This window comes from Mycteria americana, chromosome 7 (genome assembly GCF_035582795.1).
Source record: "Mycteria americana isolate JAX WOST 10 ecotype Jacksonville Zoo and Gardens chromosome 7, USCA_MyAme_1.0, whole genome shotgun sequence".
Classification (NCBI taxonomy): Eukaryota; Metazoa; Chordata; class Aves; order Ciconiiformes; family Ciconiidae; genus Mycteria; species Mycteria americana.
Genome location: NC_134371.1, coordinates 19,509,513 through 19,534,343, shown reverse-complemented (window position 1 = coordinate 19,534,343; position 24,831 = coordinate 19,509,513). Strand labels below are relative to the sequence as shown.

Here is a 24,831-nt window from a genome sequence, read left to right as displayed (position 1 = left end):
TGCAATGAATGGGATGAGTTCTTTGTTCCTTTGTGTTAAAGCTGAAAACAAGAGTAATTACTCAAACTGTAGGACTACAAATGTAAATAGTGTATGGAAAACAAGATGGGTAAATGCAGTTATTCTATGAAAAACAGTTTCTCCCTCAAATAGAATAAGTGTTGAGTGCAGATTCAGGGAAACCAATGGTATGAAGAGAAATATAGGTAAAGACTTTATTATAACATACAATATGCACTTGGCCCAATTTCTTCTTTCAAAGATATATTTAAGTTATGGCAACTCACAGTTTCTGCCTTGTTACCTCCTGGGTTTTTATTTAGGTCAGGATGAGTAGGTTGAAGCTGGTTATGATTCTCTTTCCGTCTTTGCTTCATGCTGTACTTAACTGATCTAATTCTGAACTTCCCAGTATCTAGTTGCCAAATGTCTAATGACATCCCTTGCAGGATTGGAGCTTGTTGGCAGAGAACAGGTACTGTTCTTCCCAAACCAGTTGTGAACTTTTAAATTTCATGAGGATAACTGCTGAATCTTGTTTTCCACTTAGTGTTATCTGACAAGATAAAACTTTGCTTTGTCTTGTCACTTTGCAGCTCCCACAATGTAGTAGGGGCAGGCAAAACTTCAAAGTCTTGCTTCTGTTAACCCTTCAACAAAAGTACTTTCAAATGCTGTATGTGCTTAATCATTCTGATTTCAATGCTGTCTTTTTTTTTTTCTTCTTGCTGCATTGGTGAACCAGTAGGACATGGACTAATTATACTTTTCAGGGACAGTGGACAATGATTATGGATTGTTGGATATGTTCCACTGTTTCTAGGGGCTTCCACATAACTTGAATGTTTACCCTTGGCCCCAGCTTGCCAGGCTCTTCTCCTCTAAGCAGAGCATTTTGTTTAATAGAGCTTTGGTTGTCAAAAGGAGGAGTATAGCAAGACTTTTGGTGAATGAACAGAGCTTTTGAGTAGCGGCTTATTTGTGCTGCTGTTGCAAAAAGAACAATATTAATATTAAATGGCTGAACCAGAGTATCCCCAAGAAGGTGGTGTGATGTAGAAGCATTTCAGAAAGCCATAGAATTTTTAGGCCTGGTACCTTAATAGTAATGTGTAACTTTGTGGTGAGTTGGGATGCTTCTTCATGTATTATCTGTAAAAGCAAAAGAATGAGTAATTCTGTTAAAATGGAACTTAAGATGTATCGTGAAACTTGGGCAGTAGTATATTATGAATCAGCTCTGCAAGTCTGATTTATGTATGGAGTAGTTAGAGTAGAGAGGTGTTTTGAAATAATGCTCTTTGGGATATCAAATTCAAATTCTCAAAGCACGTATTGTTCTGAGTTTTTGCTTTTGAAAAGTACTTCCTTGTTTCTTTTTTTTTTTCTCAAATAGTAAGTTTGTATTAGGAAACTAAGAAGAAAACTTGGTGTTTAGTAGAGCGACTGGTTGCTTAAAGCTTGTTTTTGTGCAGATTTATATGCCCTTTACTGCCTTTTTGCACTTTTTTTTTCCCCATGTCCTGCAAGTAATGGCTGGGCAAGAGTCAGCACATGCTGTGAATAACTGTGTGCTATTTTGCTCAGGTGTCTTGCCTAGGCAGCTGTCAGGCCAGACAGAACATAGAACTGAAGCTCATGTTGAAGTACTGGCAACTAAAGTTGCCAATCTGATTTTTCTACATTTCCACTTTTTTTTTTTTGTTACCATTAATCTTTTAGTATTTCAAGTGCTGTCAAATTCAGATAGTGGATTTAAAAGCTGTAATTAGTGGGGAATAATCAGGGTACCAAAGATGTAAATGCTGAGTGATCATTCCCCACCATAACTCAACAGCAAGTTGTATGGCATAAATTTCCTTGATCTTTATCATAAGAGTAACTTTTAAATAGCTCTGAAATAAAAAATGTGATGGCCTGATCAGTGAAAATACTTAAATGTCTCACAGCAAACTTTTCTTTGCACAAGATTCAGTACTGTTAGTGACTTATTTTAAGACTATGGAAAGATAATTATTTCAAAAAACAATTGTATGACGATGTGAGTTCTGTCTCTGACAATAATAGTTTTAAATTTTAATTTCCAATTTTGATTTTATCCTATAGTATTGCACAGCACGCTGCCATTTTCTTTTTTGTAGATAGCTGAAAATTGTGTATTATGGCTTGCTTGAAGCATAATCAATGCAGTATTGTGGATCCCTGTCAAGTCAGATGATAGTAACAAAAGTATAGCTAGAAAGAGCATACAGGTCACCAGCAAACAAGGAAGGACAATGGGCCTTTTATTGTGTTCTGAATGCTTGCTTGGAACGGGTGCTGATGTTCAAAGCATTGTGTGGTACTTCATAGAGAAATAGACAAAACTGTGCCTTTTAGTAGTTTCTTGTGTGATATTAAAGTTTTAAAATTTGGCTTTCTAAAGGACTTGTCTGTGTTTAAGACTTCTAAGAAATTATACTTTCTCTGAGAAGTCTTTAGGTAAAGAAACTGCTGTGAAATTTAATTTGCATTTCTGATGTGGTAAATGTTTTAACCTGTGTTTGTATAGCTACTTCTGTCAAACTCTGTTAAAACGACAACTTCTTGCTGAAGCATGTGCGACTAAGTCTAGGTTCTTTTGCTTGGTGGTTGTGTGTTGCCCATTAGTAATACTGTTCTCTCTGCTACCAGTAATAGAGAACCAATAAAGAGTACCTGGCAGGTTTAATTAAGTAAATTGTAATAGTGACTTAAGGCATATTTCAGTAGTTACTGCTTTTGTGTTAAGTATTTAGAAGAAATGAGTTGTTCCAGGAAATGCTTTTGGAAGCCTGCTTTCTGAAGGTTTGCAAAAATTGCAATGCAATGCAAGAATTGATGCCTTTAAGAAGCTTGCATCATTTTAAACCAGCAATGAGTTTGGACAGAAGAGTCCTCCTTCATACCTGTTTGCGTGTTCATGGAACTGTTATCTACTATAGCTGCATGGCTGCTAAATGATCTAAAGTCACACAGGACCTTGTTTTCTGATTTCCCCTAGAAATCGCCTGTAGTGGTCAGGAAGGCTTGAGACTATTTGACATGGAGTTGGCTTTTTTTTTTCCTTTTTCCCCTCTGAATGTTTATGCACTTCAGGGTGAAGATGAAGCAGAAAACTGGGAGGGAGAAAGGTGAAAAACCGGATTGTCATTTGACTGTTGCTGTGAGTTGATCTCAGTACAGGTTTCAGTGCTACTAGTGACATGGTAATTGTGATGAATTTCTTTGATCTGACTTGTTTTGGGTGGTAGGAGAAGGGGGAGTAATTTAATGGCCTGATATGGGTGTGGAAGAGGACCTCCTCTTTCATTCACTTAGCACATCTTAGGCTGGATGCAAACTGATCATCATGGTACAGCCCTGAGTGTTACTCTGGTAGGTGCGGGATCACATAGGGGCTGTTCTAACACTTGTCTTTCTGCTTGTCTGAAATTAGGCAAAGCTTTTTCTTTTCTTCAGTGTTTCCTGATGTTGCTCCCAATATGGAAATTGGGGGGGGGGAGCATGGGCTGGAATGGGACTGTGTAGATTCAGACACCACCAACTCTTGCTCCTAGCAATCATATGACTACTAGTTGGTACAGTTAGACTCACAAATCTAAGTATAGAAATACTACTGCTGGCCCACATCAGACTATCCACTGCAGATATTTAAAGCTATACCCATAAATGTTCTGACTTCATAAATTTTGTCAGCAAAAAGTAGTGCTTATGTGAAAGATTGCTACTATTAAAATAGTGCTTCATGCTATTGGCTATTATTTTAGAACAGACTTGTGACTTTTTTGACCAAGATTACATCTTCTAACTTTGTATGAATAAGTATTAAATAGCTTCAGTTTCATTTCATCTACTACCATACTGCAAATAATGACTGTTTAAATTTGGAAACTCAAATCAGTGCATTGAACTTAACCCTTTTGTGGAGTACAATTGCTGAATGAATGCTGAAGAGCTGAGTTTCTTTGAAGTAGGAACTACTGATCTTATTTTTAGATGAGTATTTAAATCACTAATTTAGAGCTATCCTTTGATCAGTAGATCTGTTTCCCATTGTTGTTGTTTGTCTCTAGCCAGTAGATGACAATGAGGACGGTGAAGTGTTGGACATGCAAGCAGGCTATATAAAATCAAGACATCAAATATGAAATACATACTTATGCTGTCTGTCTAATCTCTCTAATCCTGAGCAATCTTTGAAATGACCTATAAGATTTATCACATTTGACAACTAGCGCTCCTGAAGATGCTAAGTTGCTACAATTTTGGTGAAGATAGCTTGCCAGGTAAAGAAGAAGAAAACCTCTCTGGGGAAGATGATGTAGTAGAATATCACAGCTTCTACCTTGATTTACCGGCTTTCAGGGCAATCAGTTTATGCAGCTCTTGCTTGTAGGAGTATGTGCTTCCTCCAAAGGTCATGGGGACAATGCTGAAAACCTGACACTACTGCAGGGATAGAGGGCAACGTTTGTAGGAGGCATGTAAGAGGGATAGTCAGGACTATTTCAGAAAGGGTGTGGGAAGAAAGGGTATGCATCATAAAAACAAAGCTTTTTTGACTCCACTTCTCTAGAAGAAACATGTTCTAAAATGGCAGAGTCTGTTTTTAGAGGGTCGCTAATGTTTGGTATGTTTTTGGGTCCATATTCAGGTTACTTGCAGAGTAGCCTGAAGTGCTTAAAGAAAACGTTTTAAGTGTGACAACTCCTGTGTCTTGTTTAGTTTTGAGAACAGTCACCTTTCCTCTTGTTTTGGTCAGGAGTTGAAGCTGAACATACTGAGAATTTTGCAATTGCTTCAACTTTTGCTCACTCACAACTACAATTAGAAAATTAAAGCAGAGCAAGAGTACTTCTCCCTTCTCTCATGCCCTCACTCAAATTAAATGTATATGATACCATAGAAACTGCATCATGGTAAGAAAGGCTGTTTAAAAAAAAGTTCCTATACTCAAGTAGTAATTATGAGTATAAATAAGCTTTAAAAGCTACCATCTCGGGCTTATGGCATATGGAATCCATTGAAACAGTTTAAACCCTGAAGTACAGGTAAGGGGATGTGCAGAAATAGGTGAAAAAGTCTTAAAGATCACAAGTAGAAATCAGGTGCATTGCCCCTTCCTGAGTACATACTACAAATTTTTTGTAAAAGTAGTATTTGATGGTGAAATTGGATGCTAGGATTTGCTTGCCCTGCTGTGACAGATGGTCTTTCAACTTTAAGTATTTAGACCAGTACATGGTGCACCAGTCAGTTGTTAAAGCAGCTCAGTTTGGAACAAAAATGTGCAGCCACACTTTTTCATGGTTTGATGTATTAACAATTATAAACTTAAATAGGTTTTGAATTAAGATATTCTCTCTGATTAATCTGTGGTTGTTTTTTTATAAGGTGTGCAAACAGATTTGGCTAGGCCTATTTGATGATAGATCATCAGCAATTCCAGACTTCAGGGATCCACAGAAAGTAAAGGAATTTCTACAGGAAAAATATGAAAAGAAAAGATGGTAAGATAGCTTTACAATTATAAAGATTGCCTGTATGACAAGAAGTGAAGATGGACTGTTATCCTCATATTCTTGAGTGTGCTTTCCTTCTTGTGTGCTCTTGGACTAGATCACGCAGCTCTGTAAAGTAAAATTATTTCTGGACTTTATTCGGAGCTCCTGCAGGAAACAGAAGACAAACTATTGAAAGAAGTTTCTCAATGTGTAGTTCATATTGATGGAACAGGAATGGCTTAAGGGTATGTCAACAACAGTGTAAAGTAAGGGGTTTGCAGGCTTTTATTAGGAGGTGGAAGACTTGTGTGGTTTGTATTTAATAAGTGCTATAAAATATTGATGACTTGGAATTCTAGTCCAGTTTTAAAAAAATATCTGGCATACTTAAATAATGGATATTTTGCAGACTACTAATAGAATTTATCCCAGGGTCATTGGTTAAAATAGCAAGGCTGAGATCTACCAATTCTCACGCTTGAGTCTTATGAATGTTGAGCAGAACTTTTTGTGTTAAACTTGTAAAAACCATTGCTCTTTTTGAATGTAGGTATGTTCCTCCAGAGCAAGCAAAGGTGGTGGCATCAGTCCATGCATCCATATCGGGCTCTTCTGCCAGTAGTACAAGCAGCACGCCTGAGGTGAAGCCACTCAAATCTCTCTTGGGAGAAGCTGCACCCGCACTGCACTTAAACAAGGGCACACCTAGTCAAGTGAGTAATGACAGAGCTGAAGAGCACAGAACTGTTCAGCAGTACTTTTTCTCTTTTAGTGGCACAAGAATTCTTGCAACAGCAACTGTTACCTAATAACATGGTCACTAAAGACAACTTTATGTATTTTGTTGAAGTATACAGGTGTTTGCAGATCAGGTTCCAAATTAAGCTTGTTTCTATTGACCAAATTGATTTTTTTAATGGTTATTTTCAGTAAGCAGAATTTTCCAGTGTGATTGACAAGTTGAATTATGATTATCTTTTGCTTAATATCTCTGAAGTTTGAACCTAATGTGATACATCTTCCTGTTTGTTTTTTTTATTTGAAAACAATAAAACGGCTGATAGTGTTAACCATGAGATTAGTAGTGAATATGTGGATGAAAAGCATGCATGTTCATTACTACTTGCTATGCATTCTGTAACTGTCTTATCAAGTGGCTTTCAGGGAGTGTCTGTAGGCTGTTATGTAAAGCCGAACAGCACCATGTACTTAGATTTTTGGAGAGAAGACAGTTTTTTGAAAAACTGTTTTACCTTTAGGATACAGGCAACATTTGAATGGACCTCTTAAGATTCAAACAGTAGAAGTTTGTGACTTGTAGCCTTGCTATGAAATTCTTCAATTTTTCTCTCCCTATACTGAATTCTAAAGATTTTTTTCAGAATGCAGTGAATAACTATTTTCCAACTTGTAAAATTAAGTTTTATTGCTTGTATTTGTACAGTATTTACAGTTTTAAATACATAATTTTGAAGTTGCTTATTTGCTGCTACTTTATTCTTCTAGACCCTATTAATCCATGGAAATCTGCTGCAGAGTTCCTTTAAAAGCCACCATAGTAGCATAAATAGTCTTCCTCATACTGTAAGACGAGGGTCTGTGCAGTATACAGAATCTTAAACTTCAGGAATAAATGCCTTGTTTAAAGAAATATGCTTAGTCTATCCTTCTAGTATTTTGCAAAAGTCAGTTTGATAAAATAACAGCTTTTCTGTATTAGCTAATTGAAATGTTTTTTGTAGTCTCCTGTTGTAGTTCGATCTCAAGGACAGCAGCAACAAGAAAAGAAACAATTTGACCTCCTCAGTGACCTTGGCTCAGATATCTTTGCTGCTGCTCCTCCTCAGTCAACTGCTACAGCAAATTTTGCTAATTTTGCACACTTCAACAGTCACACAGGTAAGTATTCTGAGCAGTGTATCCCTTTTAAATGTATCAAATGTAGTTTTAATTTTTGATGACTTTAAACTTCTTCATGAGGTATATGTAATTTCTGTGCCTTGAGAATGTTGTATCGCTCAAGATTTCCCTTAGATCTTTTTAAAGAAAGGTTGAAGACACAAAGGCTGATAATCCTGCTTTCTGAAGTGGGAGTTGCTATAGCTATTTTCTATTATATGTATGATTAGACTGTTTCTGCCTACTACTAGAACTTTAAATTCTTCGGGGGAGAGAGTGAGAGGATGAGTAACAGAATGTAGGGAGAAGCTGATATTAGACCTTCAATTTTGTTTCTGAAAATTATTAGGAAGAGCATTCATGGAAAGAAAGCAGATATAGAGACTTTAAGGGAGTTCAAATGCATTGACATTAACTGTCAATTTGTTAAAAGAAAAACAAAGGCTTCCTCCTTTTAAAAAATGACCTCCTCTTTTGTGTCTATTTGAAAACTGAATACTACTCATGTGGGTAGTATTCTATAGTTTCAGGAAGAATAAACAAGCTTTGAGCACATGTATTGACTGAGGATGGGAGTAGGCCTTGAATTCTTAAAGAATGACTTCACTAAAATATATTGAGCCCTCAGGGTTTATTTTCAGCCAAAGATCTTGAGCCATAGAAGTCTGTCCTAAAGAAAAAGTTGATTCTGTGGTCACTGAAGTATGTTGTTGCTAGCTTGCATTGTAATTGTGGGAAAGTACCTTTGCCTGCCTTGTCTGAATAGGCTTTTCATCTAGTTTTTCTGAGAGAAACTGTGATGCTGCTAAGCCAACAAGAATGAGATATGTCTTGCAAATCAGTCCTGAAATTGTTAGCAGCTGAGAGGAAGTGTGATGGAGGGGACTTAAGGCACACCTGAGGAACTGAGCAAAGTATCAAGGCTTTCTCAAAGTTAACCTTAAAAAAAAAAAAGTGAAATAATTGGCTGAATTCAGTAATACAGAATAAGAATTGCCATTGCAGTGTATTTTGTAAAAACCTTAACAGATGATTTCATGTTAATAATCTTTTTGGAGGTATATTTAACTGGGAGAACTTGTGCTGGCTGGCCAATGTTGTACAGTGTTACTGAAGAGGCTGCAAATATTTAATTCTTTCTAATAACTTATTCTTTCCAAACTTGTTGCTGAATGATTCTACATTTATATATGCTTAATCACTCTTTGTGGGTTTCAGGAGATGAAAATGCCATTAAAGCAATATTTCAATACTGTGTTCCAAATCTAGATAAAATTCCACTGCATCTCTGCTGGGTAATTTTTAAAAGGATAAAAAGCAATATGAACACTTCAGAATAAATAAAATCTTATGAAAGAGTCTGTTAACTTCTGGTTGAAATAAGTGCTGAAAATCAAAATTGAGAGGAATACTCAGCTGTACCGGCTAGATTTCTGTTTCAATAATTGACCATTGTGGTCACTGCCATGACTCCTTTCCATAAGTTTTAGAACCCAAGACAGTTTCAGGGCTGGTAAATCAGTTTCTAAAAGATAAAAATCTAATTCTGAGCATGCGATAGTTGAATGTGTATTGCAGACTGTTTTATCTGAAGGTGTTTTCTGACTTGCTAGGGTAAAACACTTGTAAGGCTTGTTTTGTCTGCAGTAACCACAGGGTAGTGTTAACTGAAACTAATAATGAAATGTTACAGACTCTTCCCTTTGGAACACAAGGAGGGTTGATCAGTCCACCAGCTTTGCAAAAATGAGTTTTAAATGCTCATTTAAAGAGCTGTATAAACGTAATTTTTGTTAGTAATTGCACACTACAGCAGAGGATGGAAGAACTTGCACTTAGTCCAGCACTACTTTCTCAAAGTTTATGGTCTGGTGTTCTTGTTTTAGGGCTTGGTTTTAGCTATGCCTACAGGGGATGGACTTTTCTCTTTCCCTTCATGTATGCTATGGTTAACTAAAGAAATCACTGAAGAGCACCATCGAATTTAAGGTCTTCCAGTATTAGTTTCTGTTTCTGCAATTAAGGCACAACTGAGTACAGCAGGTGATAGGAAAATATTAACGAACTTGTGCTGTGATCTGTAAAGTGTAGATGTAAAGCTTGAAAGTTATGCAGGAAGTGCAACTTTTGATATGTTCCTTTTTTCTGAGTTTTCTAATGTACTAAGCTGGCTCAGGACACTGTTGCATGTCGAAGGGGAAACATGCTGACCTTACATTTACTGTCTGTATTTAATTTACAAAGTTCCATAACTTCTGCAAAATGATGAGATTTTGAAGATGGTAGGTAACTGTGTCTGTAGTTTACAGACTGGTAGTAGTGACAAAAAAGATAAAAATTTTTGGCATGTAGACTTTCTATAAACTAATGGAATAGAAGACCTGCACAAAAGATTTCAAAAAGGTGTAGTGACAGCACAACTCTATCACAGGTAAAAAGGGTTACCCGTGAGGCTTTATCTGGAAGAAATAAAATACTACAACATAGTTATTGTCTTCTAGATAACTATTTTCAATTTTGTAATTGAATATATGTGGACTTTATTTTAGGTTTTTTGGTTTTGCAATGTTTCATGCCTTTATTCCACACTAGGTAGTGCAAACCTCACAGAAGAAACTATGCAAAGATTGTACAGGCAGCTTGCATTGCCATGACTGGTGCTGTCATACAGGAGCTAGCTTTAGCCAGCTAGCTTTTGTACTGCCTCGTTGATCAGCAGTCACAACAGCAGTTGTAAATCCATGCCAATCTGCAATCCACTGCAGTTTCTTAACTTACTTATGGTTGTTCTTGGGTTTCTGTGTGGAGGACTGAATTTTGGAATTGCCAATCTACATATTGTTCAGGTACAGGAAAGTACAAGTCTTACCTAGTCTTTACCTTTGTGCCACTTTTACATAGGTTTAAACTTTACCACATAAAATAAAGTGAGATTAACATCTGAATACTCTGCAGAAGAGTCTTTACAGCTCTACCGTTTTAACATGGGCCCACTTGCAAATCATACTTTGTGTCAGCTGATGCAATAAAATTCTTAAGTGGCCTGTAATATAATATGTTCCAGTTTTTAATCTAGACTCAAAAGATATTTCATTTAAGATCTTGACATAGTATTCTGTTTGTGTGAGTGGTTAAAATGAAAAATTTTGTCACAATTCTAGGAGTGGCATTTATGTACTTAATCCTATTTGGTCAACTAAACATCAGTCTCCAAGTATCTAGCTCCTATCCAACTGATGCCTCAGGATGAAAGCATCACTTTTGTTTTAAAGCAAGGTGCAATTGAATTCTTAATCTGTTCCTCTTAAAAAGCTACTGGCTTAAACAAAACAAACAAAAAAAAAACAAACTGTGGAATTTGGAGTTGCAGTCTGTAGAATGTGTCAACTTTTTCTCCTTGCACACTTTAAAGGTGAAAATTTTGGGACAGAACTTTCCCAAAACCTTGCTTTCTCATTGATTTCTTCCCCCACTGGTTCTTGTTGACTCTCATGCTGTGGTGGGTTGACCTTGGCTGGCTGCCAGGTGCCCACCAAGATGCTCTCTCACTTACCACCTCAGCAGGATGGGGAGAGAAAATATGATGAAAAAGTTTGTGAGTCAAGATAAGGACAGGAAGATCACTTGCCAGTTACCATCATGGGCAAAACAGACTCGACTTGGGGAAGATTAAGTTAATTTATTGTCAATTAATAATAGAGTAGGATAGGGAGAAATAAAAACAAAACTAAAACCATCTTCTTTCCAGGCTCAATTTCATTTCTGACTCTTCTACCTCCTCCCCCTGAATGGTGCAGGGGGAAGGGGAATGGGGGTTGCAGTCAGTTCATAACACTTCATCTCTGCCATTCCTTCCTCTTCATGCTGTTCCCCTGCTCCATTGTGGGGTCCCTCCCCCCACAATAGGATACAGTCCTTCCAAACTTCTTCAATCTGGGCCCTTCCCACAGGCTACAGTTCTTCAAGAACTGCTCCAGCATGGGACCTTTCCATGGGGTACAGTCCTTCAGGCATGGCTGCTCCAGTGCGGGCCCTCTGCCAGGGTCACAGCTCCTGCCAGAATACCTGCTCCTGTGTGGGCTCCTCTCCATTAGCCACAGCTCCTGCCAGGAGCCTGCTCCAGCATGGGCTTTCCACAGGCTCCAGCTTCCTTCAGGGTATCTCTACCTTCTGTGGTGTGGGGTCCTCCACAGGCTGCAGTGTGGATATCTGTTCCACCATGGTCCTCCATGGGCTGCAGGGGGACAGCTGCCTTCTTCACTGTGGTCTTCACCATGGGCATCTCTGCTTCAGTGCCTGGAGCATGTCCTCCCCCTCCCTCTTCACTGACCTTGGTGTCTGCAGGGTTGTTTCTCTTGTATTTTTCTCACTCCTCTCTCTCACAGCTGGTGCATGGGGGTTTTTTGTGTGGTGTGGTGGGGGTTTTTTTGTTTTTTGTTTGTTTGTTTTTACTCTTTCTTAAATATGTTACCACAGAGGTGCCACCAGCACTGCTGATGGGCTCAGCTTTGGGCAGCAGCAGTTCTGTTTTGGAGCCAGCTGAAACTGGCTGTCAGAAACAGGGGCAGCTTTTGATCTCTTCTCACAGGGGCCACCCCTGCAGCCCTCCACTACCAAACCTGTGCCTTGTAAACCCAATATGCATGCACTCTTCTAATAAGTGATATCAAGGAGAGTCAAACCTCACCCTCTCTCCAAGCATCCCCTGTGAAGGGAAATACTTGCACTTAAATTTATATTAGCAGCATTGTGGAATACAGTAGTTTGTATAAAAATGCCCTTTTAGCTCATAAATCTGTAGTACAGATGCTTTTTTAATAGAAATTAAGTGAAATAATGCAACTTATTAGCATTATCTGGCTATTAAGTAACAGTAGTTAAACAATCGGCATAATTTATTGTTTTTGTATATACTTAATCTGCAAAATCCCTCCAGAAGAAACAAATCCTGACCTAAAAATATAGTGTATTGCATCTGTTATTCTAGAAAGTGTTTTGTGGGCTTTCTTTAGATGGTAACTCAGGTTACCTATATATACGGATTTGTTTTGCATTTGATTAAAAACATTTTTTTTCCTTTACTCCTTGCTTATAACAGTGTTTAAGACTTTCTGTGGAGCTTATCAGTTAGGCATGCAATTCCTGTTGAATCTATAGATGCTTGAATGTCCAGCTGTTTGAAATTAGATGGGTGTTAACTTTTATTTTCTCCTATAGTATGGCACGAAAGGAAGGCGAAAACTGAAATTCTATTTGAAATTCCCTTGGATTTTATTTTGTGGATACACTCTATGAATGCTATCTTCTTGACATTGGTATTGATTTTCCATATTTCTGTACTCTGGTTTAGTTTTTTAAAAACTGAATTTTTCAGTGAAATGAATTTATAAACCTAGCCAAAACTATTCAAGTGCTGCCAAACTAAATTAACCCAAGGAAGAAGCACTTTGTATATGAGGAGTTCAAGTTGTCAGTATATTACAAGAATACTTTCTAATTTTTATTCCCAAATAAATGTTCTGTTAGTCCACAAATTCTAGTTTTGGAAACTAGCATTTAGAATGATACCTGGTTTGGGTTCTACAGGTATACATCTGGTATTCTGTACTTTTTGGCTGTTTTTCCCCGACCAGCCACCATAGCAAACACTAGGGTTAAGCTGAACTGGATTTCATCAGGTCATGCAGTTGTGACTAGTAGCATGTGTGAGGAGGAGAGAATTAGCATTAACTGGTACAGCTCTGTGAAGGTGATTCATGGAAGCTTGTTCAAAGACAGCTTTCAGTTGTAGAATGTCATGTATAATTTTTTCATGTAAAAATAAATTACAAGGTAGGACATAACCCTCGGAGGCTGTCATGACCATGAATTCAGTTAATACATCTGGTTTTGTGTTTATTTCCCATATCCATTAACATGTTTTGTTCCTTTGCGATTTACAGCGCAGAACTCTGCAAATGCAGGTTTTGCAAACTTTGATGCATTTGGACAGTCTAGTGGCTCGAGTAATTTTGGAGGTTTCCCCACAGCAAGTCAGTCTTCTTTTCAGCCCCAAAATACAGGTAGAACTCCTAGCACTTTTGATTAATACTTAATTGAAATAATCCTTACCTTTATGTTGGAAGGTACTTAAGTTGAGTTTATTTCTTGCATCTGCCTGCTTTAATGCAATCAAGCCATCTGAAGCTCTGGGGAAACTCAAAATGAATTCCTTCTGTTTGGTGTTGATTTTCTTTTTTTTTTTTTTTTTTCCCTAATGCTACTCAGAAGTCTGATTTATGGCACTATGTGTTTGTTAGCTCTACACCTGAAATAACTATGAAAAGAGTAAACCATACTGCTTTTGATAAATATTGAATTGACTCTCTATTTTGTAAGAGAAGTGTTTCAGTAGCCCCAAAAGCACCTCACAGTACCAAAAAAAAGTGTGTGTCTGTGTATGTATAACATATGCACACACTTCAGTATGTTTGACTTCATGTGTAGAGCCTATTGCTAAGATTTATTTTGCTTTCCTTTAATTTGATCATGCTTTAGAACTTCTGCTTGAGCTTACACTTGCTGTTTGTCTAGATCTTTGGCTGACTGACTTTCTTTTCCTTTTTTTTTTTTTCTTTTGAGTGTGGTGTCGTTTTAAACTTTTTTTCAAATTTTCTTTCTCCCTTCTTATGTTAACTTTAACCCACACACAATTTCTGGCTGTCCAGCGTTCAGAACGCTTTCATCTAGCTGCAGTTTTGGTGAATTTACTTCAGCTTTTCCTCTCCAGGCTGTACACAGTAAGTTCCACGCAGTGGAAAACTCAGCTTGCTTCATTTTATGCCATTGTAGTATAGCATTTTCATTCTTACTGTTGCGTATGTTTTAACTTCTTGATTATGCTATTAAAGTTGTGTGTTCTGTAGTATGAGTGGAATCCTCAACCAACTGTTATAAAATGTGATACACTTAATGGAACAACTCATTTAAATTTAAGTATGTGACCTGCCTAGATTAAATTGTCTGGACACTGAAGAGATGGAAGCTCTTGGTTTCATATTTGAACTGCAGTTCAGTTGTGTGGACCGAAGTCAGATTTTTAAAATTGATTTATGTGTATCTGATGTCAGTGGAGACTTGGTATAAAAAGAACTGCGTTGTCTTCCCCATCACCTCTTTCCTGATTGGATGTAGTCTAAAAATCTGAGAACAGAGAACCAAACTATCTCTCAACCTTGGCATGGAATCATACTATTTCTGGAATTCTAGGCACTGTTTTTTGCTTAGAACGATGACTAATATCTGAAATGGTTAAACATTGTACCATTAAGTAATGCAAATGGTAGCTATTCATTAGACACATATGACAGGAAAATGAAGCTTCTGTATTTTGAATATTAAAGATTCAGACAAATACTTATATTTCTAGTAAAATATTATTGTTGAAATTACTTTAACAGCTAATAAATAACAAAGTTTTTCAAGATCAAATTATGACTGATTTAAGCTGTTGAAGCTTGGGGGTTTTTTGTCCCTGATCTGTAGACTGAAAAACATAAAAAAAATATTTTTTTTTTTTTTCTGACGACCCAGTGTAACTTTGAAGGAAATGGGAAAGGCTCTTAAACGTGTGGGATGGGGGGGGGGGGAACATGTTGCCTCATGTAACTGCAAAGAGGTGGGATTATTGTGCCATCAGTTACAGTTGGAGAGACTTTCTCTAGCTTTGGAGTGTTGATCATGTTTAACTTAATTTGTTACAGGTGGAAGCGCTGGATCAGTGAATGCTAACTTTGCTCACTTTGATAACTTCCCCAAATCCTCCAGTGCTGATTTTGGAGCCTTCAATGCTTCTCAGAGCAACACAACAGCAACTGCAGCCAGTAAAGCTGCAGTGAATAAACCGAATCTCCAGTCAGCTGACAAATATGCAGCTCTTGCTAATTTAGATAATATCTTCAGCGCAGGGCAAGGTATTAAACTTTACTCTTGGTGTGCTTATTCTACATGTGTATACTTACCACAAGGATGGCTGTGCATGTCAAAGTAGTAACTGAATTTCAAAATGTCCTTTCTTTAAGTTATCAGTAGAATTTCATGTCAGTGTACGCTTAATGTGAAAGATGTAAGTTTTAAGACTAATATCACTCCAAAAGGATGTCATCAGAAGACTGGTTTTTGGGAACCTACTTGCTATCAAGATGAATAACTCAAGTGGAAATATATAAATAATTATTACTGTAATGGTGAAAATATATAAAAAATATAAATATATATTTTATATTTGTGCTAAAACTTATAGTGAAAGCTCTTGAATGGAGAGCTACAGTTGTTGTGGAGAACTGCCAGAGTAGCTTTCCTACCTCTCTGCCACAAAGATTTGGCTTTAGTTTTTTTATAAACTAGTAGCAGTGATACTTGGATTTACTTGATTTTAACTTCAGGAGTGAAAAACTAGTTAGTGTGTAACTCTTTTTTTCTTCTCAAATGGTGTATAAAGACTTGTGTTGGTTTGTAATGTAGAGCTTTGTTCCGAAATGGATATTTTGAGAGTATATGTTTTGTTAAATTTTCTAGTTGAAAATGACAGTAGTATTGAGTCTTCATTTTCCAGGGAAACCAGAGGCTCTCTGGAGCTGCAGAATATCTATAGAAATATGACACGTCGCTAATGGCTTGTTAAATGTTGTGGTTTGTTTTTTTTTTTCCCTGTATGCCCTAGTGCATATTTGTAATATTTAAGTCTGAAACCTAAACTGGACATGAACTTTCATCTAGTTTTCAAGATTAGCAGGGCAGAAAGTGAAACCATCTTCATCACTTTTAATCTAGTTTCTTTCTTTCTAGGTGGTAGTGAGCAAGGAAGTGGCTTCAGTACAGTAGTGTCAGCACCAGCAGGTCCTGCATTGTCAGCCCCAAGTCAGTCAAGTGTGTCTTCAGACAAGTATGCGGCTCTAGCAGAATTGGACAGTGTGTTCAGCTCCACAGCAACCTCTAGTAATGCATATACTTCCACCAGTAACGCTAGCAGGTACTTTGTTAGAAGTAGCTGACTTTCTACATTGACTTCAGCAACATGCAGAAAAGTAGCTCAAAGTTGTTTCTCAACTCTGGTTTTATTTCTTATCTAAATGGGGAAATGTTGCATGAGTTTAGAGGTACTACTGAAACTGCATCCTTTGTTTTAAATAATAGCAGTACTTTCGGATAGGATATTATAAGATAAAATTCAGAATACTTTCTGTCAGCAGAATGTTCTCTGCACCTTTCTAGTCATTACATGCTAAACCTCTTGGATGGTAACACTTTTCTGTACAGAATACTTGCATGCATACTGAAAATCATAGCATCATCCCTGGCAAAAAAATTATTCAGATATCTATAATGTAAATGGTGCCAACCACTTCTTTTTTAGATCATTAAAGTAATAAATACCAAATGCCTGTTATAGCTCTGCTTGGTATTGCAAGTGCCCCAAAAGCTTCTGCTTTGCAACCTTTATGCTGATGGCCTCTGTTCAATATTCTTTCTCCTGCTGTTGCTGGAGAAGACTTCTCATTGCTCAGCACTAGTTACAGTCTCTGACCCTGGCATCAGGGGCTCAATTCCTGGCCTCAGTGAATTACATTGCAGTTTGCAAACTGCACGTAAGCATTCCTTTTCTATTCTTTTACATGCCAACAATAATTGTAAGTTGTATTTAATTGTTAAACAAGCAATTCTGACTTCACTGAATGTATGAATTATTTTCAGCAATGCTTTTGGAACAGTACCTGTGGCTGCTACTGCACAGACACAGCCTGCATCTTCAAGTGTGCCTGCTCCATTTGGAGGTATATAAGTGTTACTAACACCTTTTGTGGACTGTAAGCAAATATCTTACTAATTTTTAGTTGATAGTGCTATACTTTGACACTAGTGATATTGAAGCTACTAAAAGATGCCAAAAAAGTACTGTTGTTGTGATGCATTTCAAATTAAGCAGTTTATTATCAATTCCTAATTTTTCATGTAATTTTAGATATTTATGTATCTGTATAAAAGGTGTATAAAGTTAATGTGAGTCAGATTGACTATTTTTAAAAGACTTTATTAAATAAAATGTTTTTAATCTTTCAGCAACACCTTCCACAAATCCATTTGTAGCTGCCCCTGTTGCCCCAGTGGCACCTTCAACAAATCCATTCCAGACCAATAGCCGAGGAGCAACAGGTTAGGAAAAAAAAGCCCTGAGTGTTTGAGAAACTTTCTTTCAAGACTTGTATTGATTCTCTTTTTTTTTTTTTCATAGTGTGTAACTTGTTCCTTCAAGGTTTTCTGTATTATCTGTCTCTAGTCTATTTGACATGTGGTGTGTGTGTGTTCAATGTAGAGTATAATATTTATGAATAGGCTGCAGAAATCAACTTTAATTTTTTTTTTCTTTTTTGAGATAAGTGATGTTTTTTTATTGGGCTGAGGGCATCAGTTTCCCATTTCTGGCCCAATCCTAGGATTTCAAATGGTGGCCATGAAAAATGTCAAAATTATCTGTTAAAGATCTTCTCATACTACCTAAGTTATTTGTAGTCTGTGTATTACCAGTTGGGTACCTTCCAAGACTATAACCTTGGCTTTGAAGCATGCTTCATCGCAGGTTGCCCTGAAATCAGGGATCTTGAAAGCCCTGCTGCTAAGCTGGTACGCTATCTTTTTTTTCTTTATTTCAAAGTCCTGAAGGCCCTCAAAACCAAAGAGCTGGGGCTAGAACCAGGAAAGAAGGCTTTTGGGCTGTTAGCTCCTCACCAGTCCACTTTTTCAGTACATTGGGAGTGTCCTTTATTTTTCTCTTTTGTAACAGTAAAGCATATGTTTAAATATAATCTTTACGTTCATGGTTTACATTAATTTTCTGGGGGAGGATTCTGTAGAATCATAATTCCATAGACAAAAACTTAATCACTTTTTAAAAAAGCACACTTGTACTTTTCTTTGAAACACTGAACCTGGCTTTAGATGACTGTTAGATTATGTTAATTTTCCTCTCCAAAGGCACTGCTAAATTTTGGCACTTTTATCTATTAACTGGACTTCCACAGACTTAAGTCTGCTGATGTATGCATTTTAACATTGAGTTGTGCTTTGCTCAAAGTTTTAGGTAGATTTAATTAAACTGATCAGGCTGAGTTAAAACTGAATTGATCAAATTCATGTCCTCTGCTAAAATGAATTATGTTTTCAGTCCCTTTTGAGATATTATGCAGTTAAACTTATTAATCTATTTAATGCCCCAAATATCTTTTTCCTTATTTTAATCTCATTCCTAATTGTGCTATTTTGGATCATTGTTGAGAACTTGTAGCCTCTTTAGATAAATTTGTTTGAATATGGCAACTCTATCCTTCCACCTTCTAAACTGTTATCCTTGGCTTGCAGAGGTTCCAACCCTTTGGCAGCTATACTGATGTTATGTACTAGGTAACAGAGATAATGACTATAAGTAAAGATAATATTCTACCCCTTTCAGTGTAAGGTATAAACTTGTAGCTTGTCCTTTTATGATAAGCTTTCTTTCTGCATGAACTTTGCTATTTATTACATGGGAGATCTGTTTTGTAGTGTTTATTTCTAATGGTTTTCTTAGCTTAATCTATTGCTGGTCATGCTATTTGATTGGGCAAATTGTTTGGTACATATACATGTGTATATTATATATATGAAAAACTAAGAAATGACTGTTCAAGAGTGTATAAATGATTTGACATTGTCTGGTCTCTTTGTGGCTTCCATAAGGCCTCTCGGGAGCAATGCACTCTCACATATTTCCTCAGGCTCATTTTGGTAGGTGGCCACATTTGGTATCAAGTTTCTTGTGGCTAATTGTTCTTGCTTGTAAAAGCTTATTGGTAGCTATCTGGTTCTCTGCACATAGAATTTTGGAAGACTTTCTGTGTTTTAAAATGGAGTGGGTGTGGGCAAAGGGAGAGAAGAGCATATATAGGCAACCTATTAAGCAACTAAAACAAAACCATTATTGATATCCTCCATGGTCACAACATAATGCTAACAAGTTGAGTGACTCTTGAAGTTTCTACCAACAGTAGCTTGATGCCTTTTGGGATATCCCAAGTCACTGCTCATTTTGTTGTGCTTTTGTTTGCTGTTTTAGCAAGTTTTCCTGTTGAATAGCTTCTCTGCTATCTGTAAACTTGACAACAATGTTACTACATTAGTTTAGTGTGTACTTTGTCAGTAGTTTATGTACGTATAATGTCTTGCCCTTGAATAATTTTCAGGTAAATTTTTCAACTGATAAGTAAGCTATATTCATTAAATATATTAATTTTTTTAAACAGTTGAGCTTGCATAAAATCTAACTTGTAACATTTCAGAAGTCCTGTCTAATGTTTAACTAGAATAAAATGCCCAGTGTCTGTATTTGTACCAAAAAAACTTCTATATGCTTCTCCTTTCAAGAATAACTCCCAAAAGACTGAATAATGGTTTTGTTACTACATTTTTGCAGTTGATATGCTCCTGTTGATTTGCTGAAGGCATGTGGAATAGTGGATGAGCTTTGTGTTTTTTACTTGAAATGTTCAGCAGAGAATCAGATTAAAAGTTTTGGATTTTTTTTTGTTTTAAGTCTTACCTCAACAGTAAGAGCGTTTGCAATAGGAACTTTGTGTGCAAATAATGTGCATGGTGAAAATTTCCTTTAAAGTGACATTAAGATGGGGATGAAGAGAGAGGGGATGCATGTATCCCTTATGACTTTCTTTTTTTGACTTGTAACTTCCTGTAATGTGCAGCTTGAAGTAGGAAGATCTTTTCATGCTTTTCTCAGAAGGAGAAAAACAGAGGGGCTTATGCTGCCTGAAAGTGCTTGCTTCTGATGTGTACAGAGTATTACCAGAAAAACTCTGGGGGAAGTATATGATAATGTAGAGAATGTAAAAAAAATATTTTCCTCTTCAGAAAATATATCTGAATGTGCTGGATCTAGTAAATTTTAAAGGATTCCATTAATTTTTTAAAGTGCAAGAGTAAATTATGCACCTAGCTGGTGGTGATCCAAGCTAACAAATCAGTTCAGTGGCTGTAGAAGTTGAACCTAACTTTTATATGGCCACTGAGGCATTAGGAGATTTTTCTTAACATGGCATTATAGTAATTTGTCTCATGAAAAAAGTGATTTCTTACAAATAATTGAATGGCGTTCTTTTGCCTATCAGCAGCAACATTTGGTACTGCATCCATGAGTATGCCTGCAGGATTTGGAACTCCGGCCTCCTACAGTCTTCCTACTAGTTTTAGTGGCAACTTCCAGCAGCCCACGTTCCCAACCCAGGCAGCTTTCCCTCAACAGACTGCTTTTGCTCAGCAGCCAAATGGTAGGTCTACATGTTTTAGATAATATCGTTTAAATCAGAAACATGGAGAAAATGATCTGTCTGTAAGTTAGCAATAATGGGTGTGTATTTATTTCTATATGAACTTGATGATTATATTGATGAGGGGTTCCCACACTCTGTTTTGGCTCTGTAGTTGAGCTTTCTGACTTGGCTGTGTGCAGTGACATAACTGAAATTTTACCATAATCTGATACTAAAATTATTAGTATTCCCAGGCTTAAAGGCCTTTTATGCAAGAAGGATTGTTTTGTTTTCATTTTTGGAGTGTCTGCAACAGATTATAACACCTTCTCTAACTTCATAGAACACAGGCAAGAGAAAATTGGAAAGTACTTTCTCCCTAAATTTAAATGATAAAATAATATTGAAAAAAGTGCATACGTAGAAATTGGAAATTGATGGGTTCCGAACAGTTGAAAATAAAATAAACAAAAAGCCTACCCATATTTTTTTTGTTACGCTTACATTCCTGATAGTGTTTAAGTGGGATCAATCCTCCTGATTGTGCAGTCCAAGCTTCCACTTATTTTTGTGTGGGAGCTGCAACAAAGAACTCTTTGTAGATTGGTTACTAGTATTAATCTTTTTCACTTATCTTTCCAAGGAGCAGGTTTTGCTGCATTTGGACAGGCAAAGCCTGTAGTAACTCCTTTTGGACAAGTTGCAGCTGTTGGAGTATCTAGTAACCCTTTTATGGTAAGTGAGTTGTTGCATGATATTAATAACTTCTGTGTGTCTGAAGAGGCATAATCTGTAACACTTAATTTAGAGACATACAAAGATTTTTTTTTTTTTTTTTTGCTTCAAGTAAGGGAAGGCAGCATGTGAATCTCCTAAATGCAATTCATTATTATGATTGCATGGCATTTGTAAGGCTATTCAAATCAAAACAGAGGTACTTGTATACCATGCTCTTACAGTAGTACAACTTCAGAGAACCACAAAAAAAATCCCTGCAACATAAACCAGAAATATTTCCTAATAGGTTGTTTTCCTTTTATATATCCTGCATTTATGATTTACAACATGGAAAAAAAATCTTAAATATTTGTCTTTATTTTTCTTCTTTCATTTTCCCCTAGGCTGGTGCACCAACAGGACAATTTCCAACAGGAAGCTCATCAACCAATCCTTTCTTATAGCCTTATAGACACTTTACCCAAAAGAACTCTTATGTGGTCACATAACATCTCTGCGCCTCTTGCACTGTTGTCTTGTTTCACTGATATTAGCTTTAAACACAAAAGAAGTCTTTAAGAAGTAAAAATAAAAGCCTGCATTGTGTACCTTTAAAAAAAATTAAAAAAAAAAATACACAAAACCCAAGAAAATCAACCCCCCCACCAGGTAATAACGTGCAAAACAGAGGGCTGTGGTAACATCCTTGAACCTGTGAACTGGCAGGTAAAAAGTAGCGGTATCATGTATATTAAAATTGGCTAATAAGTTATTGCAGATACCACATTCATTATGCTGCAGTACTGTACATATTTTTCTTAGAAAATAGCTATTTGTGCATATCAGTATTTGTAACTTTAACACATTGTTATGTGAAAAATGTTACTGGGAAATAGATCAGCCACTTTAAGGTGCTGTTGTATCTCTTGGAATGAATGAGCTACATCATTTTAACCATTGGTATTGGAAGTCATGAAGTTAAATTGGAGGTTTGTTCATTTCTCAAAATGTTTTCCTTTCCTAAGAGCTCTTCTATTTATACATGCCTAAATCTCTAATGTTAGAGGGATACCTGTCTGCATAATAAAGCTGATCATGTTTTGCTACAGTTTGCAGGTGAAAAAAATAAATATTAGAAAAAACAATTGTGTAGCATTATTTCTGTGCAGTAACACTTTATTGGGTTAAAATGTACATATTGTGAGTCTCATACACAGACGAGTTATCAAAAGCAATATGCTTAAAGGTGAGCTAAGCTTAAAATTTTCACATGCCTCACTTGGATATGTTTCTCTGTCCTTGTGATTAAGCTTGCTGTTCTAGCTCAAGTGAAGTGACCTATCGAACAGGAAAATGTTAAGTGAACTTGGATTATTTTGACAGACTAGCTGTGTAATGAAGGACACTGGAAACACAGAGAAGGGTAGTTACTTGAGAAATGGTTAGCTGCAAAAGACACATAATTATGGGTAGCTAATGACAGTCTTTGAACAAGACTTAGTTGTGATCAGAACAGTATGTGTAATAGCAGATCAAGGTACCACAGATGTAATAGCACTCTTTTTTAAAAAAAAATTGATATATATTACTAAGACCTCGTGGAATATTAAATTTGTCAATTACTTTTTTTATTTACTGGAATGTTTCCTGTCATACTAGAATGCAATTTGTAGAGGGGTGGAAAAACATCCAGCTTGTCTAGCCTGTAATAGTAAGAAGGTTCAAGAAAAATATAACTCTGCATCAAAGTAGTTGGTGATGGTGTTTTAAACACAGAGATAACTTGGCTTAAGTTCAAGTGTAATACTGGAACTAAGCAAATAATGTAAATATATCATGAGTACATAAACTGCAAGCTTAAAAAAAGGTTTCTGACCAGCTGGAGAATAAAACTCTTAACAGCTTTCAGGATAACAGGAGTAAATAAGATCAGATTATGTCAGATGATTTTTGAGAAAAAGATGTGCAAGCCCATTTGAGACAAATGTGAAAATTTTTGGAAGGCAAGACATTTCACTTGTAATTGACTGCCTGAATGTTAGATCTGTTTATTTCTAGGGGAGCTGAAAGACTTGACCACTGCTTGTAAAAACACTCTTATGCCAGTGCTTTTGGCTTCCGTTGCTGGCCTATGGGGTGGTAGTAATTTCTGTATCTTAGCTTTTTTTTTTTTGAAGCTTTGGACATCCCAAAGCAGGGGACAGGCAGTTTATAAGCTGCTTATAGTAGCATTCCTCACTTAAATGTCTGTTGTTGTCCTGTTGGCATATTTAAAGTTAAAACAGACTCTAAGTCTGTCTTTGCCTTCTGATGAGGACTGCTGGATAGAGTATGGTGTATGGTTTAATTCCCAAGATTCTCTGGGAAATTCACTGAACAAATCCCCAGTAATTGAGGGTTTCCAGGATGTTAACAGATGCCCTTGCTCTCACCACTTTTTTTTTAGCATAGTATAAATAACTGTAGTTCTTCCCTGTTGTTGACCTTACCTGTTTTGGGATAGTAACACATAAAGGCAATAGAGAGTGGGGAACTGCAAGGGTTCAGAAGGACTTGTGGAATGCTTAAATATGCTTATTGCAGGGAATTGGACCGGATCAGCCAAATGTTTCACCAATGAGATGAGGAATAGCCTTGTGGAAGAACAATCCTGTGTTCCCCTCACCTAAATTTTGATGTAAATTAAGCTTTGGTCAAGGGCTAATGAGATCAGCATCTATTGAAATTGCTGTTCTGAATCAAATGAAGCTGATTACTGCTAAGAGATACTGAAATTCATTTAAGTATGCAAGGCATGCAGTTTTAGATTATGCTGCAGAAATAGTGGAATACCTTATTTTTTCATAACTAGCTTGAATGCAGATAAAAGGTTGGCAACTTTTACTACACACAACCACATCTGTTTAGTGTATGTTCACTAATTTTAAGTTTTGTCAAACTCCAGAAAAGTGGCTGAAGATCTTGTATTGTTTTGAGTCTCCTTTTATATTGAGCAGAAACTGACACCATAGCTGTTTTGTTGATTAGATTTTTTATAAATAGGTATATTTACAAAATGAATTCTTCACTCATGATTACAAATGTTTTCTTAGAATCTCTGCAGTTGTTCATGCAATTGCTCATGTAATTAGCATAGTTGCCAAAAAGCTATACTTCCACTAGCTTTTCAGTATCCTCTTCTGCTTTAGCATCAAAGCACTTTAACTTTAGCCCTCTTAACAGAAATTCATTTGGAGACCTTCTAGATTAATACTTTTACTCCTAATATGTCAGCTCTTATGTGTGTAAGAAGATGCTGTAAGAGGTACATCCTGAGTTCTACAAGGCAGATATGATGCCCAGTTTCTGCAGTTCAA

At 36.6% G+C, this 24,831-nt stretch overlaps 1 protein-coding gene across 10 annotated transcripts in view; it reads left to right on the top strand.

The window, feature by feature from the left end:
• Positions 1-22,134, top strand: part of AGFG1 (ArfGAP with FG repeats 1) — a 37,274-nt gene extending 15,140 nt beyond the window's left edge. Inside the window, exons 3-14 of one of the 10 annotated variants that reach the window (XM_075507290.1) lie at positions 5,416-5,531; positions 6,076-6,238; positions 7,268-7,424; positions 13,367-13,486; positions 14,132-14,203; positions 15,167-15,376; positions 16,236-16,434; positions 17,157-17,236; positions 17,523-17,615; positions 20,624-20,776; positions 21,402-21,493; positions 21,880-22,134. In XM_075507290.1, the coding sequence (XP_075363405.1) occupies positions 5,416-5,531; positions 6,076-6,238; positions 7,268-7,424; positions 13,367-13,486; positions 14,132-14,203; positions 15,167-15,376; positions 16,236-16,434; positions 17,157-17,236; positions 17,523-17,615; positions 20,624-20,776; positions 21,402-21,493; positions 21,880-21,939 (1,515 nt within the window). In that variant the 3' untranslated portion in view covers positions 21,940-22,134. Of the gene's footprint in view, positions 1-5,415; positions 5,532-6,075; positions 6,239-7,267; positions 7,425-13,366; positions 13,487-14,131; positions 14,204-15,166; positions 15,377-16,235; positions 16,435-17,156; positions 17,237-17,522; positions 17,616-20,620; positions 20,777-21,401; positions 21,494-21,879 lie in introns of all 10 variants that reach the window. The other 9 variants (XM_075507291.1, XM_075507289.1, XM_075507297.1 and 6 more) reach the window with 9 other exon arrangements.
• The last annotated feature ends 2,697 nt before the right edge of the window (positions 22,135-24,831 follow it).